This window comes from Taudactylus pleione, unplaced genomic scaffold (genome assembly GCF_031769625.1).
Source record: "Taudactylus pleione unplaced genomic scaffold, aTauple2 ptg000257l, whole genome shotgun sequence".
NCBI lineage: Eukaryota > Metazoa > Chordata > Amphibia > Anura > Myobatrachidae > Taudactylus > Taudactylus pleione.
Genome location: NW_028284659.1, coordinates 1166405 through 1178859, shown reverse-complemented (window position 1 = coordinate 1178859; position 12455 = coordinate 1166405). Strand labels below are relative to the sequence as shown.

The 12455-nt window shown below is 50.8% G+C and overlaps 1 protein-coding gene across 1 annotated transcript in view; it reads right to left on the bottom strand.

The window, feature by feature from the left end:
• The window catches only part of SCN1B (sodium voltage-gated channel beta subunit 1), a 117845-nt gene that overhangs the window by 16392 nt on the left and 88998 nt on the right, over window positions 1–12455 (bottom strand). The window contains exon 4 of the mRNA XM_088480869.1: window positions 1101–1338. Within this exon, the coding sequence (XP_088336995.1) occupies window positions 1101–1338 (238 nt within the window). The remainder of the gene's footprint in view (window positions 1–1100; window positions 1339–12455) is intronic.

The following is a 12455-nucleotide window of genomic DNA, read 5'->3' as shown; positions in this document are numbered from 1 at the left end:
GAGTCGGTCGCAGGCGGCAACCTACGTCAGCACGATTAACACCTGTTACATTGTTAATTGCCTACAGACATCGGTTGAGGCAGAAACCATCGCCAGCACTTGCAAGGCTTACGGTAGACCCTGGGCTACCCTTAGCTCTGCGAGCAGTAGCATCATTATTGCAACGAGATGACGTGTGTGATGACTCACTCAGTAATATATGCACGCCCTTAAAACGCCCTTTTTAAGGTCAACCACGCCTGCGTGCGCACCACCACTCACCATACTTGCCGACAATCAGCTCCAGCCTTCCGGGAGGGAGCTGATTGTCGGCTAATAGCGGGGGCGGGGCCCGGCCATTGAGGGCGGAGCCGGGGGTGGGGCGGCCATTTTGGGTCACACTGGGGGCGGAGCTGGGGGCGGAACTGCACGATTGCGTCATCGTGACTCCGCCCCCTCTTCACAATGCCGTGATTTTCGGCATTATGAAGCAGGGGGCGGGGTCACGATGACGCGATTCTGCGCGAATCGCGTCACCGGGCCCCCCGCTGCGGGGATTTCTGTTTTTTTCACGGGGGAGGTGGGGAGGGTGTGACACTTCCGGGAGGCTTGCCTGCCTTTCCGGGGGGCCGGGAGCGGCACCCGAAAATCGGGAGGCATGGGCCAAATCGGGAGGGTAGGCAAGCCTGCCACTCACCCATTCACAAGCACCTTCCCCTGTAACCACCCACAAATGGCACAAAATGTCAATCACAGCTACGACCTCATAGTGACTAGTGAGCAAGAGGATTGCGGTCAGGAAGACAGGCTTGCGCACGCGCACTGCCAGGTACACACATTCGCAGTTGAAAAAAACATCGCTCGGTACGTCCAATCGCTCCGTGCGACCGCCTCTGAATGAGGTCCTCTGTGTGACACCCGCACACCCCGTCCTGCCTTACCCTGCAGTCTGTCACATCTATGGATGGAAACACTATTATCCACAGACATGGTGACATGATGTAATGCCAGCTGCACCCCAATAAGATATAAATCCCCATCTGCTTACTCCAGAATGGATGAAGACACAAAGCTTAGCACAGAATTGTGACCATACAGCAGATTCCAGCACTGTCACTCACCTTTGTCCACTACGGTTATCTGGATGAATTTGGTAACGTTGGTGTTATATTCATGGCTTTCAAAGGTGAGTGTGCGGTTGACTCTGCACATATACTCCCCCCGGTGGTCATAGGTGACATTGGTGATAAGTATGGACATGTCTTGCAGGTCATCAGAGTGGTTACTCCCGTCCCATTTCAGCCGTCCTGTAAAACGTTCGTCCAATATATATTGTTTTGGATACTGGTAAAGAAGTATCTGTGTCACAGGGAAAGAGAAGCATGAAGCGGTTACTCTCGTGCACAATAATTATGTCCAAAACATAGGCGGGAAATGCACCCACAATAACAGAGGTTTTCTGTGCAGCTACAAAACAGGAGGCATTTCAGGGTGCGTCCAGCTCTGCAAGAATAGAATATGCGCTGTCCTTACGGAAGAATACAACAGAAGCATTTGCGCCCGGGTTACACCAGATGATGTGGGTGACAGACAGTGATAGAAGTAAACGATAACGTTACAGAACCCAACCTCATCTCCTTACACACTCCCTCCCTGCCAATGACTGTTACCTCTCCTCCACCCTGGTTACTTCATCTCATGCTCGTATCCAAGATCTTGCCCATGCAGCCCCCCTTACACTGGAATGAGCTCCCTCGCTCCATCAGGCTCTCCCCGACCTAGCAGAGCTTCAAACGTGCACTGAAAACCCACCTGTTCATCAAAGCATACCATTCCCCCAAATAACCGTGTTACCAGGTCTCTGGGCCTGATTCAGACCTGCTCGCAAGCGCCTGAGCGCTCGCAAGCGGGTCGATGTTTGCCTCTGCACACGCGCAGCGGCCGCACTGCGCATGCGCAAACCCCGGAGTGAGAGATAAATCCTCTCGCTCCGGAACTCACTACAAAGGGGGCGGCTGTCGATGGTGATTGACAGCTCGCCCCGTTTTGTAGTCGTGGCGGGGGGGGGCTTCACAAACGGAGGCGTTTTGTAGCCGGCCCACTGAAATCACCAGGGATGTTAGTGGGAGAGCTTCCGGCTCTGTTAGAGCCGGAAGCTCTCTGGGGCTTGCGGCAGAGGAGACCCTACCACAAGGGTCTCCTCGCAAGCCCCGATGGTCGCGATGATCTTTAAAAAGCAAAGCGGCCGCCCTCATTCAGAGCGAGTGCCTCTGAATTAGGTCCTCTGTCCCTCCTGTCTCAGCCATCTCTAACTTGCCTACTTCCTGCACTCAGGTCCCCATCTACACACTCATGCCTCATGTCATCTGTCTCCCCTCCCCCCTAGATTGTAAGCTCTTGGGAGTAGGGGCCTCCTCCTCACTGTCACACAGCCCTCTTTTCTAGCACTTCTATGACAGCCTTCACCTTCCCAGCTGTACTGTGTATGGAGAATTGTGTTGCTATTTGTTACTTGTGCTCTGTTTATACTGTGGTCACTGTATTGTAATCTAAGACCACGGAGGTCATTCCTATATGACCGGAGTGACACAAACCTCTAGTCCGTCACTTTGCACACTCCGGGATACAAAGGGTTAGCAGTTTGAAGGTGGGTGGTGCTTAGGTTTTAAGGTAGGCCAATGGGGAGTTTGGTTGTTAGGGGGAGGAGTTTGACCCATATGTTTTATGGGACAACAGACATCAGTTCTCCCTCTTATCTACAGGAGACTGACGGTGACGTACGGTCAATTTATTGTGCAGTTAAACTCATTGTATTTGTCTGTATTTGTCCTGTGTTTTTCATAGAACCTCTTTATCTATATTGTTTTCCTTGTCATTATTATCTTTCTCACCCTGTATTTTCTCTTTCAATCTTTCCAGCTTTCTTTCCTGATCACATCCCCCCCCCCATTTTCTTTTCCCACTCCTCCTTTCATCTCTGTTCTTTCTTTCACTGTATTATTCTCTTTATTACCTGCTTCATGCCTGGCTGAGGAAGTCCCTTATTGATCGTCCTCGGCGTTCTGCTGCCATTCCCACCCGGTATCTAATGAACGTGGCGGAGGGTGGTGCGGCGGCTCCTGGCGTGTAGAGTTCAGCGGGACTGGTTCGGGCCCCGTGATTACGGGGCAGGGTAGGGTCCGCGCAAGTGCTGGCAACCAGGCAGCTATTAGAGGCCTCTCTGGCTCAGCGGTCCCGGCGGCCGTCACAGTGAAGCGCACAAGGGCTAGGAAAGGTGGACCGGTGGCCCGCCCAGACGTGGACGTGATGGCTGGACCCCAGGCTGCGCGGTCTGGTGGGGTGCGGGAAGTGGAACCCGCCTCCCGTTCGCCCCGGGGCTCGGTAAGGAGCCTGGCATTGTCCGCACAAGCTGCTCAGGGAGGCGGACGGTGGTTTGTCACTAGGCAGGTCATGGAGAGGAGGACTGCGCGCCATCTTGAGGATGGTTTTGACATGGTGGCCTTTTCTGAAAGCAGTTCACCTGCTTATTCTGAGGGGGCTGCATCTGTGGGTAGTACCCTGCCTCGCACTGGGCCCACAGTGGGGGCAGGTTGGTGGATGTCCCACATGGGTCAGATTGCAGGACTTATGGGTTGTGTGCGGGGTCCCAGAAGTGGGATGGGGGTCGACGGATACATGTCCTATCATACCTGGCTGAAGAATATGTACATCTTCGCCTCTTGTTATTTGGAGACACGGCCCGACGAGCACATGTGTGTCATCAGATACTTGTATCTTATACATGACTTTTTTTAGTAATTCCAGGGGCGGCGCTTGGAGGGTTTACGGCAAACAATTTAGTGGAAAGCAGCATGGCAGGGAGGTGATAGACTTTGGCACCAAAGGCGTCAAGATTTTCTTGGATGTTACTCAGCCACAGCATTTGCAACAGGATGCGGTTCCCTATCATAGGGGGTTCAGTGGTCAGGCGGCGGTAGCCGGGGGGCCAGTTCGGGGGTCAGGCTCTAAGTTGGGGCATGGCAAATGCTTTGCTTTCAACAATGGTCAATGTGCACTGGGAGCCCGCAGGGGTTGCGGCCGGGGGAGGTAATGCAAGCCGCATCCCCATGGCCCCCTCCTCTAAGTAGAACCCCCACACCCGTTCAGGTGGAGGTGATGGCATCATGGTTGGATGCGTTTCCGCTTTGCGATGTCACCGTTTTCTTGCGTGAGGGGTTTACAGTGGGTTTCCAGCTCCCCGTAGTAAGTGTTGTTCAGGGTGGTTCAGGTCGTAACCTTCGTTCAGCTCATGACATGCCGGCGGTTTTAAGGGTGAAAGTCAGCAAGGAGGTAGAGTTGGGGAGGATTGTTGCGGGTTTCCAGAGCCTCCAATTCCGGGGCTGGTGTTATCACCAATCGGGGTGGTTCCAAAAAGGCATCGGGGAAATTTTGCTTTATTCAACACCTTTCGTACCCAAAGGGGCTGTCTGTGAACGATGCTATTCCAGAAGAGCTATGTTGGGTGGTCTATCAGTCCTTTGATGACGCGCTTGACTTGGTTTGTTCCTTTAGTAAGGGGGCCCTGATGTGCAAAGTGGTTATTGAGTCGGCGTTTAGGTCACTACCTCTTCCCCAGGGGGTTTTTGATTTGATGGGATTTAAGCTCGGCGATAGGTTTTATTTTGACAGTGTTTACCTATGGGTTGTTCAATCTTGTGTGCCTATTTCGAGACATTTAGCTCCTTTTTACATTGGTGCTTGTCTACGGGGTCTCGGGAGCCGGGGATAGCGCTGGTGGGCCCTCAGGGTTCGCTTAGGTGTGCGAAGTTGTTGGAAGACGTGGGCGCGCTGTTTTCGGTTTTTGGGGTTCCTATAGCAGCTGACAAGACAGAAGGCCCCTCCACTAGGCTTTCATATTTGGGTATCGAAATTGACACGGCGGAGGGTTTTTCAGTCAGTTGCCGGGAGAGAAGGTTCGGCGCTTGTGGGATGAGATTGTTCTGGCCCTGTCGTTGGGTAAGCTGATGTTGAGGCAGGCTCAGTCGCTTCTGGGTTTGTTTAATTTCATTTGTAGGGTGATCCCTGTGGGCAGGATTTTTTGCAGGAAATTGGAGAGACTGACAGCCAAGGCGTGCAGTCCCAATAATTTCTTGCGTTTATCTGGGGAGATACGTCGAGATCTGGTGATATGGGATTCCTTTTTGAATAATTTCAATGGAGTTCATATTTGGTCTGCTCCACCAGTCTCCAACGTAACTTTGCAGCTATTTACAGATGCGGCGGGCTCTGCAGGCTTTGGCACTTTCCTTGGGGGGTGTTGGTGCACTGCTCCTTGGCCCTCTAGCTGGGTGGAACATGTTACTGTTGGAGCTTTTCCCAATTATGGTTGCACTGGAGCTTTGGGGGTGGCATTTGTAGAATCGGGCGATTATATTTTGGTATGATAATTTGGGAGTGGTTGAGGCGATTAATAGCTTCTTGTTTGCCCACCATTAGAGTCATTGCGCAAATTATATCACGTTGCCTGCAATTTAATGTTGAGTTTCGCGCATGGCATGTCCCTGGGGTTGATAATGAAGTTGCTGATGCGCTTTCACATTTTGATTGGGCGAGGTTTAAGATGCTTGCCCATTTGGTGGACAGTGTCGGTGAGTTATGTCCCGATTATGTCTGGCAGGTGATTCGTCCAGCTTGGAGGCAGTAGCGCATCGGTCCCTGGCCCCTGGGACCTACAGGACGTACCTTGCCTCAAGGGAGCCTTGGAACCAGTACCTGTTGTGGGAGAGGTCTCGAGGCAAGATCTGGCTTAATGATTCTTACTCTGGACAGTGGCCGTTGGCGGGCCGCGAGACTCGGCCAGCGGCTTCCCCCTTGAAAGGATGGTGGGGGGATCCCGGTTTCTGGTGGGAGCCGTGTCCCCTCTTATTAGACTTTCTGTTCGCGGACGCAGTGTGCAGGGTGCAATGCAGCAAAGCTCTCTTGTTTTTTGCGCCCAGGGGTTCACCGGGGGAGTCACAGACAAGTTTCGGCAGCCTCTCGGGGGTTTCCTTGGTGTTCTCTTCCTGTCCTTGGGCTGGTGGGTTTCTCCCAGCCCAGTGTTTTAGGGGGCAATGAGGGCGTTGCACCTGCTTGCTGGGTCGTGCCTGCTGATTTCGGCCCATTCGGTCATGCATTGGCCCAGAGGGGCTTGTTCCATGACAGGGGGCATGGTCGGAATTCAGGCGCTGCGGTTGTTCGGGGGTTGGGTGTTGTTACCTTAGGTTATGCCTAACTTCGGGCCAATGTACTTGGGGACTAGCTACTCGCCCTAGGTGGGGGTCTTGAGGAATTTTTGTTTTATCATTGGTTTTAACTTGGGCTTCTGCCAACCGGTGGACGTTTTGTGTTTTTGCCTCAGGCCAAGTTGGGATCCCTATCCTGCCCAATCAACCCTCATGTTAGGTGTCAGGAAAATTTTTAAATAGGCCTAGTTTTTAGTATGGTAACACATCCCTTAGTTTTAAATTTGCTTGCTTCGCATATTGGCGTAATCTTGTGACTCTATATTAATCTATTTCCCCTTAAGTTTTCCTGCCAGGATGTCGCCTAAATGAATCATTCATATGTCTTTTGGTTGTCTAGGTCAGAGGTGCTCCTTTCTGCTAGGGAGCTCCCAGAGCTAGCACATGTCCGGTGGATGGGGCACCGGGATATGCGGTGGGCTCAGTTGGAGGAGGTCCTCACGGACACCATGGCCAGATTCAGGTACCCCCGATTTCTGGTTATACATTTAGGGGGCAATGATCTGACGGCTCAGACATGTCTTGTCTTGCGCATGACCTTGAGGAGGGAGCTGGTTGCGCTGATTGACAGGTGACCTTTATGTCAGATCATTTGGTCCGAGATTGTAGCTAGGCTCTTTTGGAGAGGGGATGAGTGTCCTGGGACGGTGGAGTTGTCACGGCGATGGATTAATTCCGTGGTGGGCAGAGCTGTCATAGAAAGAGGGGGCACAGTGGTTAGGCATTCCAATATTGCCTTTGTGGATAGGCACCTCTTTAGAGCTGATGGGGGGCACCTTTCCAGGGGAGAGATGGAGATTTTTGTTCGGAACTTAGGACCTCATTCAGAGGCGGTCGTTAGATGCAAGCGGTTGTACAGAATCAGGGTGGCCGCTTGCATCCTGAACGGCCGCCTCCTTGCCAATCGTTAAGCTGTGGGTTACCACCCACAGCTTAACGACCGACCAGGTTGATGGTCGCGATGGTGATCATAATCGCAACCATCGGGACTTACGACCAGATCCTAGGGTAGGGTCTGGGCACTCGTAAGCCCCAGGGAGCTTTCTGCTCTGATGGAGCAGGAAGCTCCCCACTGACATCACTGATGATGTAAGTGCGGTCACCCACAAAACGGTAGGCGTTCGTAAAGGAACGCCTCCATTTTGGAAACCACTACCCTGGCTCGCCTACCAAACGGGGCAGCTGTCGATCAACATCGACAGCCGCCCCTTTGGTAACGAGCTCCGGAGCGATAGAGTTTCTCTGTCGCTCCAGGGCTTGCGCACGCACAGTGCGGCCACTGCGCGTGCGCAGGCCAAACCATCGAGTCAGTTACGAGCGCATCGGCGCTCGCGACCGACTCTGATTGAGGTCCTTAGTCCTAGTATTGAGGGGTTTGGACGAGTAGTTCTTAGTGTTGAAGTTAGTAATGGTGGCGGTGGCGGACTGTGTCCTTGTGTGGCTGGTCTTGTATGGCCTTTTGTATTTAGAGCGAGGAGTTTTGTACTTCATTTGGCTCCTGGGGGATTGCCCGTGTGGCTGGGGCGGACGTGAGGGTGTTGTGATTACCACTGATCCAGGTGGGTACGGTCCCCCTCTGCTGCAAGGCGGCTCCCCAAGTTGTAATCCCCGCAAGGTCGGGCAGAAGGCCTGAGACCTTGCGAGTTGCAGGGGTAAAGCGGCAGTTGGTCCCGATATTTTATTTTGTGGCGGGCTGTTCAGGCCCGTAGTTTGCAAATTTTTGCTAGGCGGTAAGCCATCCACGTCCCCGCCACCATTTTTCTTTACAGTTAATTAACAGTTAGGAGATATACTAAATAGTAGTAGTTATATAAATAGGTCTTATGATTTAGTATGATAATAAAAAGCTGACCCGTTTTCACCGCAATGCAATGTCTCAGTCTCTTTATTCTAGCTAAGACATGGTGTATTTGTGTAGCATGAGTGTGTGGAGTGATCGGACAATAGAGCGTTTAATGTTCTGTGTACCCTGTACTGTAAGTACGGCGCTGCGTACCACTTGTGGCGCCCTATAAATAAAATGTAATAATAATAATTTGTCCACAGTCAGAGCCGGACTGGACCTATTTCAGATGGTAAGCAGCCCTACTTGCCACCCAAACCCCCTTACCCCGGCATCTCACCTGCTCTTTGGTGGGGAGCTGCTGCTGAGGATAGGGGGGCCATGTTACCAGAGACCCGCGCATGCCCAATACCAGAGGCTATTGTGCCAGTGCACCACAGAGAAAGGTGCCAATAGTCATGGGATCGCAATATATAAAGGTGATGGTAGATGGCGTCCCCATACTGTGACGTCTTGGAAAAGCCCAGACCTGCATCAGTTGTAATCTGACATCTCATGAGTCAGTATGAACACTGGCTAGGCTACTTAGGGCAAGGGGACGTAAATGATCAGGGTTTGAAAGGGGCATGATGGTGGGTGCCCGACGGATGAGACATTCCATTTCCGGAGTTGTGCGGACATTCAACATTCCTCCATCTACGGTGTCACATGTGTACCGGGACCTCATAGAAGACATTACCACCCACCATGGACAGTGCAGGCTGACCACAGGTGCTTAATGATCGTGACCAGCACCATCTGCACAGAATTATCTGTGGTAACAGACAAGCGACACCGGCTCAAATCACATCCACATTCAATGCAGGAGGTACCAGACATTTATCCAGCAGGTCAGCAGGGGCAACGCAGGATTACTAGAGGGGGGTTTCCCAATGCCTCATTATAGAGTGAGTGTGGCCAGTCCATTAAGAAGGAATCATAGCACTTATCCAGCTTTAATATGCATCATACAAAGTGTATTGTGTGTCATAATTCCAGCGTATACAGGACCAGGGATCACAGTATTATTAATAATTATTAGCTTTTATGTATATGGTGCCACAAGTGTTCCACAGCGCCTTACATAGTACATAAAACAAGTACGTGAACAAGAAACAAGTAACTTACAGTACATTACAGTGCAGGACAAGGACGCGATTTATATACATTGCTGCAATAGTGATTATTACACTCACAATAAGCAGCCGGGAGTTGGCAGTCACGTGTTATGTGCCCTATGGGGAGTAAGGAGTAGAAGAAAATGTAAGGAGAAGCACATGAGGGAAGAGGGCCCTGCTCGTGAGAGCTTACATTCTAAAGGGGAGAGGCAGCCAGTCAGACGTGACACAGAAGGGGAGGGGCAGACAGACAGACGTGAGACAGAAGGGGAGGGGCAGACAGACAGGTGTGACACAGAAGGGGAGGGGCAGACAGACAGGCGTGACACAGAAGGGGAGGGGCAGACAGACAGGCGTGACACAGAAGGGGAGGGGCAGACAGACAGGCGTGACACAGAAGGGGAGGGGCAGACATGCGTGACACAGAAGGGGAGGGGCAGACAGACAGGCGTGACACAGAAGGGGAAGATAGGGAGGAAACAGCATGAGGTGGGTTAGGATGAGAGCTGGAAGGCCTTGATGAAGTAGCGGGTCTTGAGAGCCCGTTTGAAGATTTGTAGACAGGTGGAGAGTCTGATAGGGAGAGGGAGAGCATTCCAAAGGTAGGGAGCAGCACGGGCAACATCTTGGAGGCGTGAGTGTGAGGAAGTAATCAGTTGTCAAGAGAGGCGGCATGCATTAGATGAGCGAAGTGGACGGGTGGGAGTGTGAGGGAGAGAAGGTCAGAAATGTATGTTGGAGAGGATTTGGTGAGGGCTTTGTAGGAAAGTGTATGAACCTTGAACTGGCATCTGAAGGGGAAGGGGAGCCAATGTAGGGCTTGAAGGAGAGGGGAAGCAGATGTAGAACGAGCCAAGCAGCAGCATTGAGGACCGATTGTAGTGGAGAGAGGTGAGAGACTGGGAGGTAGCTAGGAGAAGGTTACAGTAGTCCAATCTGGAGATAACCAGCAAGTGGATGAGGGTTTTAGTGGCATCCTGGGTGAGAAAGGGTCTAATCCTGGAAATATTTTTTAGATGGAAACGGCAGGACTGTGAGAAGTGCTGAATGTGTGGTTCGTAGGAGAGGAAGTAGTCTAGGTTAACTCCAAGACAGCGCACTTTGGGGCTAGAGGAGATAGTTGTGCCATCAGTAGATAATAAAATTGTGGGAAGTGAGGTGATGGAAGAGGATGGGAAAATTATCAGCTCAGTCTTAGACATATTAAGTTTAACAAAGCTCTGGGACATCCATATAGAGACAGCAGAGAGACAGTTAGAGATACAGGTGAGGAGAGGGTGGAGAGGTCGGGGGATGAAAGGTAGATTTCAGTATCATCAGCATAGAGATGATATTGGAGGTCAAAAGAGTTGATGAGTTCACCTAAAGAGTATGTATACATAGGGAGAAAAGGAGAGGTCCAAGAACAGAACCTTGGGGAATTCCTACTGTTAGTGGAAGTGGGAGGAAGAGGAGTCCTGAGAGCAGACAGAGAAGGATCGGTCGGAGAGGTAGGAGGACAGCCAGGAGCGGGCAGTGTCATGTAGACCAAGGGAGTGAAGGTATACCATTATATGTGGCAGTAGGGCCATCCTGCCTCAGCTGAATGTTTTTATATCAGATGTGGCACCATTCCAGATCATGGGAGCAATTCCGGGAGTCTGGGGGAGCAGCAGAAGAACCTAACACTGCCCTGGATGCATTATGCAATGAATAGTGTATTATTACATGGTATTAATAAGTAACCCTATTGGTGGTCTATAGCAGTGCACCCCTAATAGTACATGTTTTCCAGATCTCCTAGTTGGTGCACAGGTGTACTTATTACTGTCTGACACATGTTAAAAGATCCCCAGGTGATGCTAATTATTTAATTTGTGATACTGAGAAGAACATGCAGCACTAGTAACATTCTATTATATTATTAGATCTATTGTGGTCATGGTGTGGGCTGGGGAGGGAAGTTTCCAGGCAACTGGAATGGCCCCCCGTGTTTGCCTGTGCCAGTGCATTTTTCTTTAGCTTTCATGGGATATGGGAGCAGGAGACCCATCAGAGTGCCTCTGTTACCACTACGACACCAGACACAGCGCCTCACATCGGCTTGTGACGTCACTACTTGGACCCTGGAAGCATGTGGCACGGCCCTGTTGTTTCGGTCTGATCATAGGGTTCAGATGTGGCACAAACCACATGAGGCCACGGACCTCAGTTGTTAACTACGCACCGTACAGGCTGGTGGTGGGGTGTGTTCACGTGGCATAGGCTGGGTCCGCTGGTCCGCCTGAACACATCATTGACCGGTAACCACTACATTGCATTGTTTGATGACCAGCCCTTCATGAACGTCATGTTCCCCACAACGATGGAATATTCCAATAGTATAATGCACTGTGTCATCAGTCCTAAATTGTCCAGATTTGGTTTGAGGAGCATTCTGGAGAGTTCTGATTAATGGTGTGGCCTCCACGTTCACCCAACATGAACCCAATCGAGCATTTGTGGGATGTGGTGGAGAAGTCCATTCACACCCACAATACTGCACCTACAAATATCAGGGAGCTTTGGGAAGCTACCCAGATGGAATGGGTCATCATCTCTCTAGAGGTCTTCTGTCCACTCATGGAATCAAATGCCACATTGAGTTGATGCACTTCGCCAGGCTAGAGGGATTCCTATGCAATACTAGGCATCTATCCTATGACTTTTGGCACTTCAGTGTATATATTAGATATATTTTTATAGCACGAACAGATAACATTCTAAAAATAAGTTAAAGGACTGCTTGAATATTTATAATTTTCACATCTGTTTAATAATCTGTCAAAGATTTCAAAGCTGGAAAAGAAAGATCTTTTGAAGTTGTAGATGGCTGCCGGTGGGATGTAGCGGAATATAAAACCAGAAGACCTCATTTAATGCGTCACCAACAAGTTTAGATGAGCCAGAGTGAGTGTTTCCCATTTATTTGCATCTATAATTAGCAATAACTGGAGACATCAGGAGGGAAGAAGACAATTTGCTTGATCATGTGCAATGCGCCCAGCGTGGAGCAAAGTGTGCCTGTGAAGTAGTGCCCTATGTATGGAGGGACTCGTTGTTACACACCTAGGGGTTCACGTTGAGATGGGCGCAAACATAATTTGTGCTTTGTTTTTTGGGGGGTTTTTTAGGGGAAAACACTTTTTGTTAATCTACAGCGGCACAGCAGATATTCTTACAAAGGGCCCGATCAGAGACGGACACAAAAGTCGTCACGACTGCATTTGCGTACACAGAGGACCTATGAAAATACGC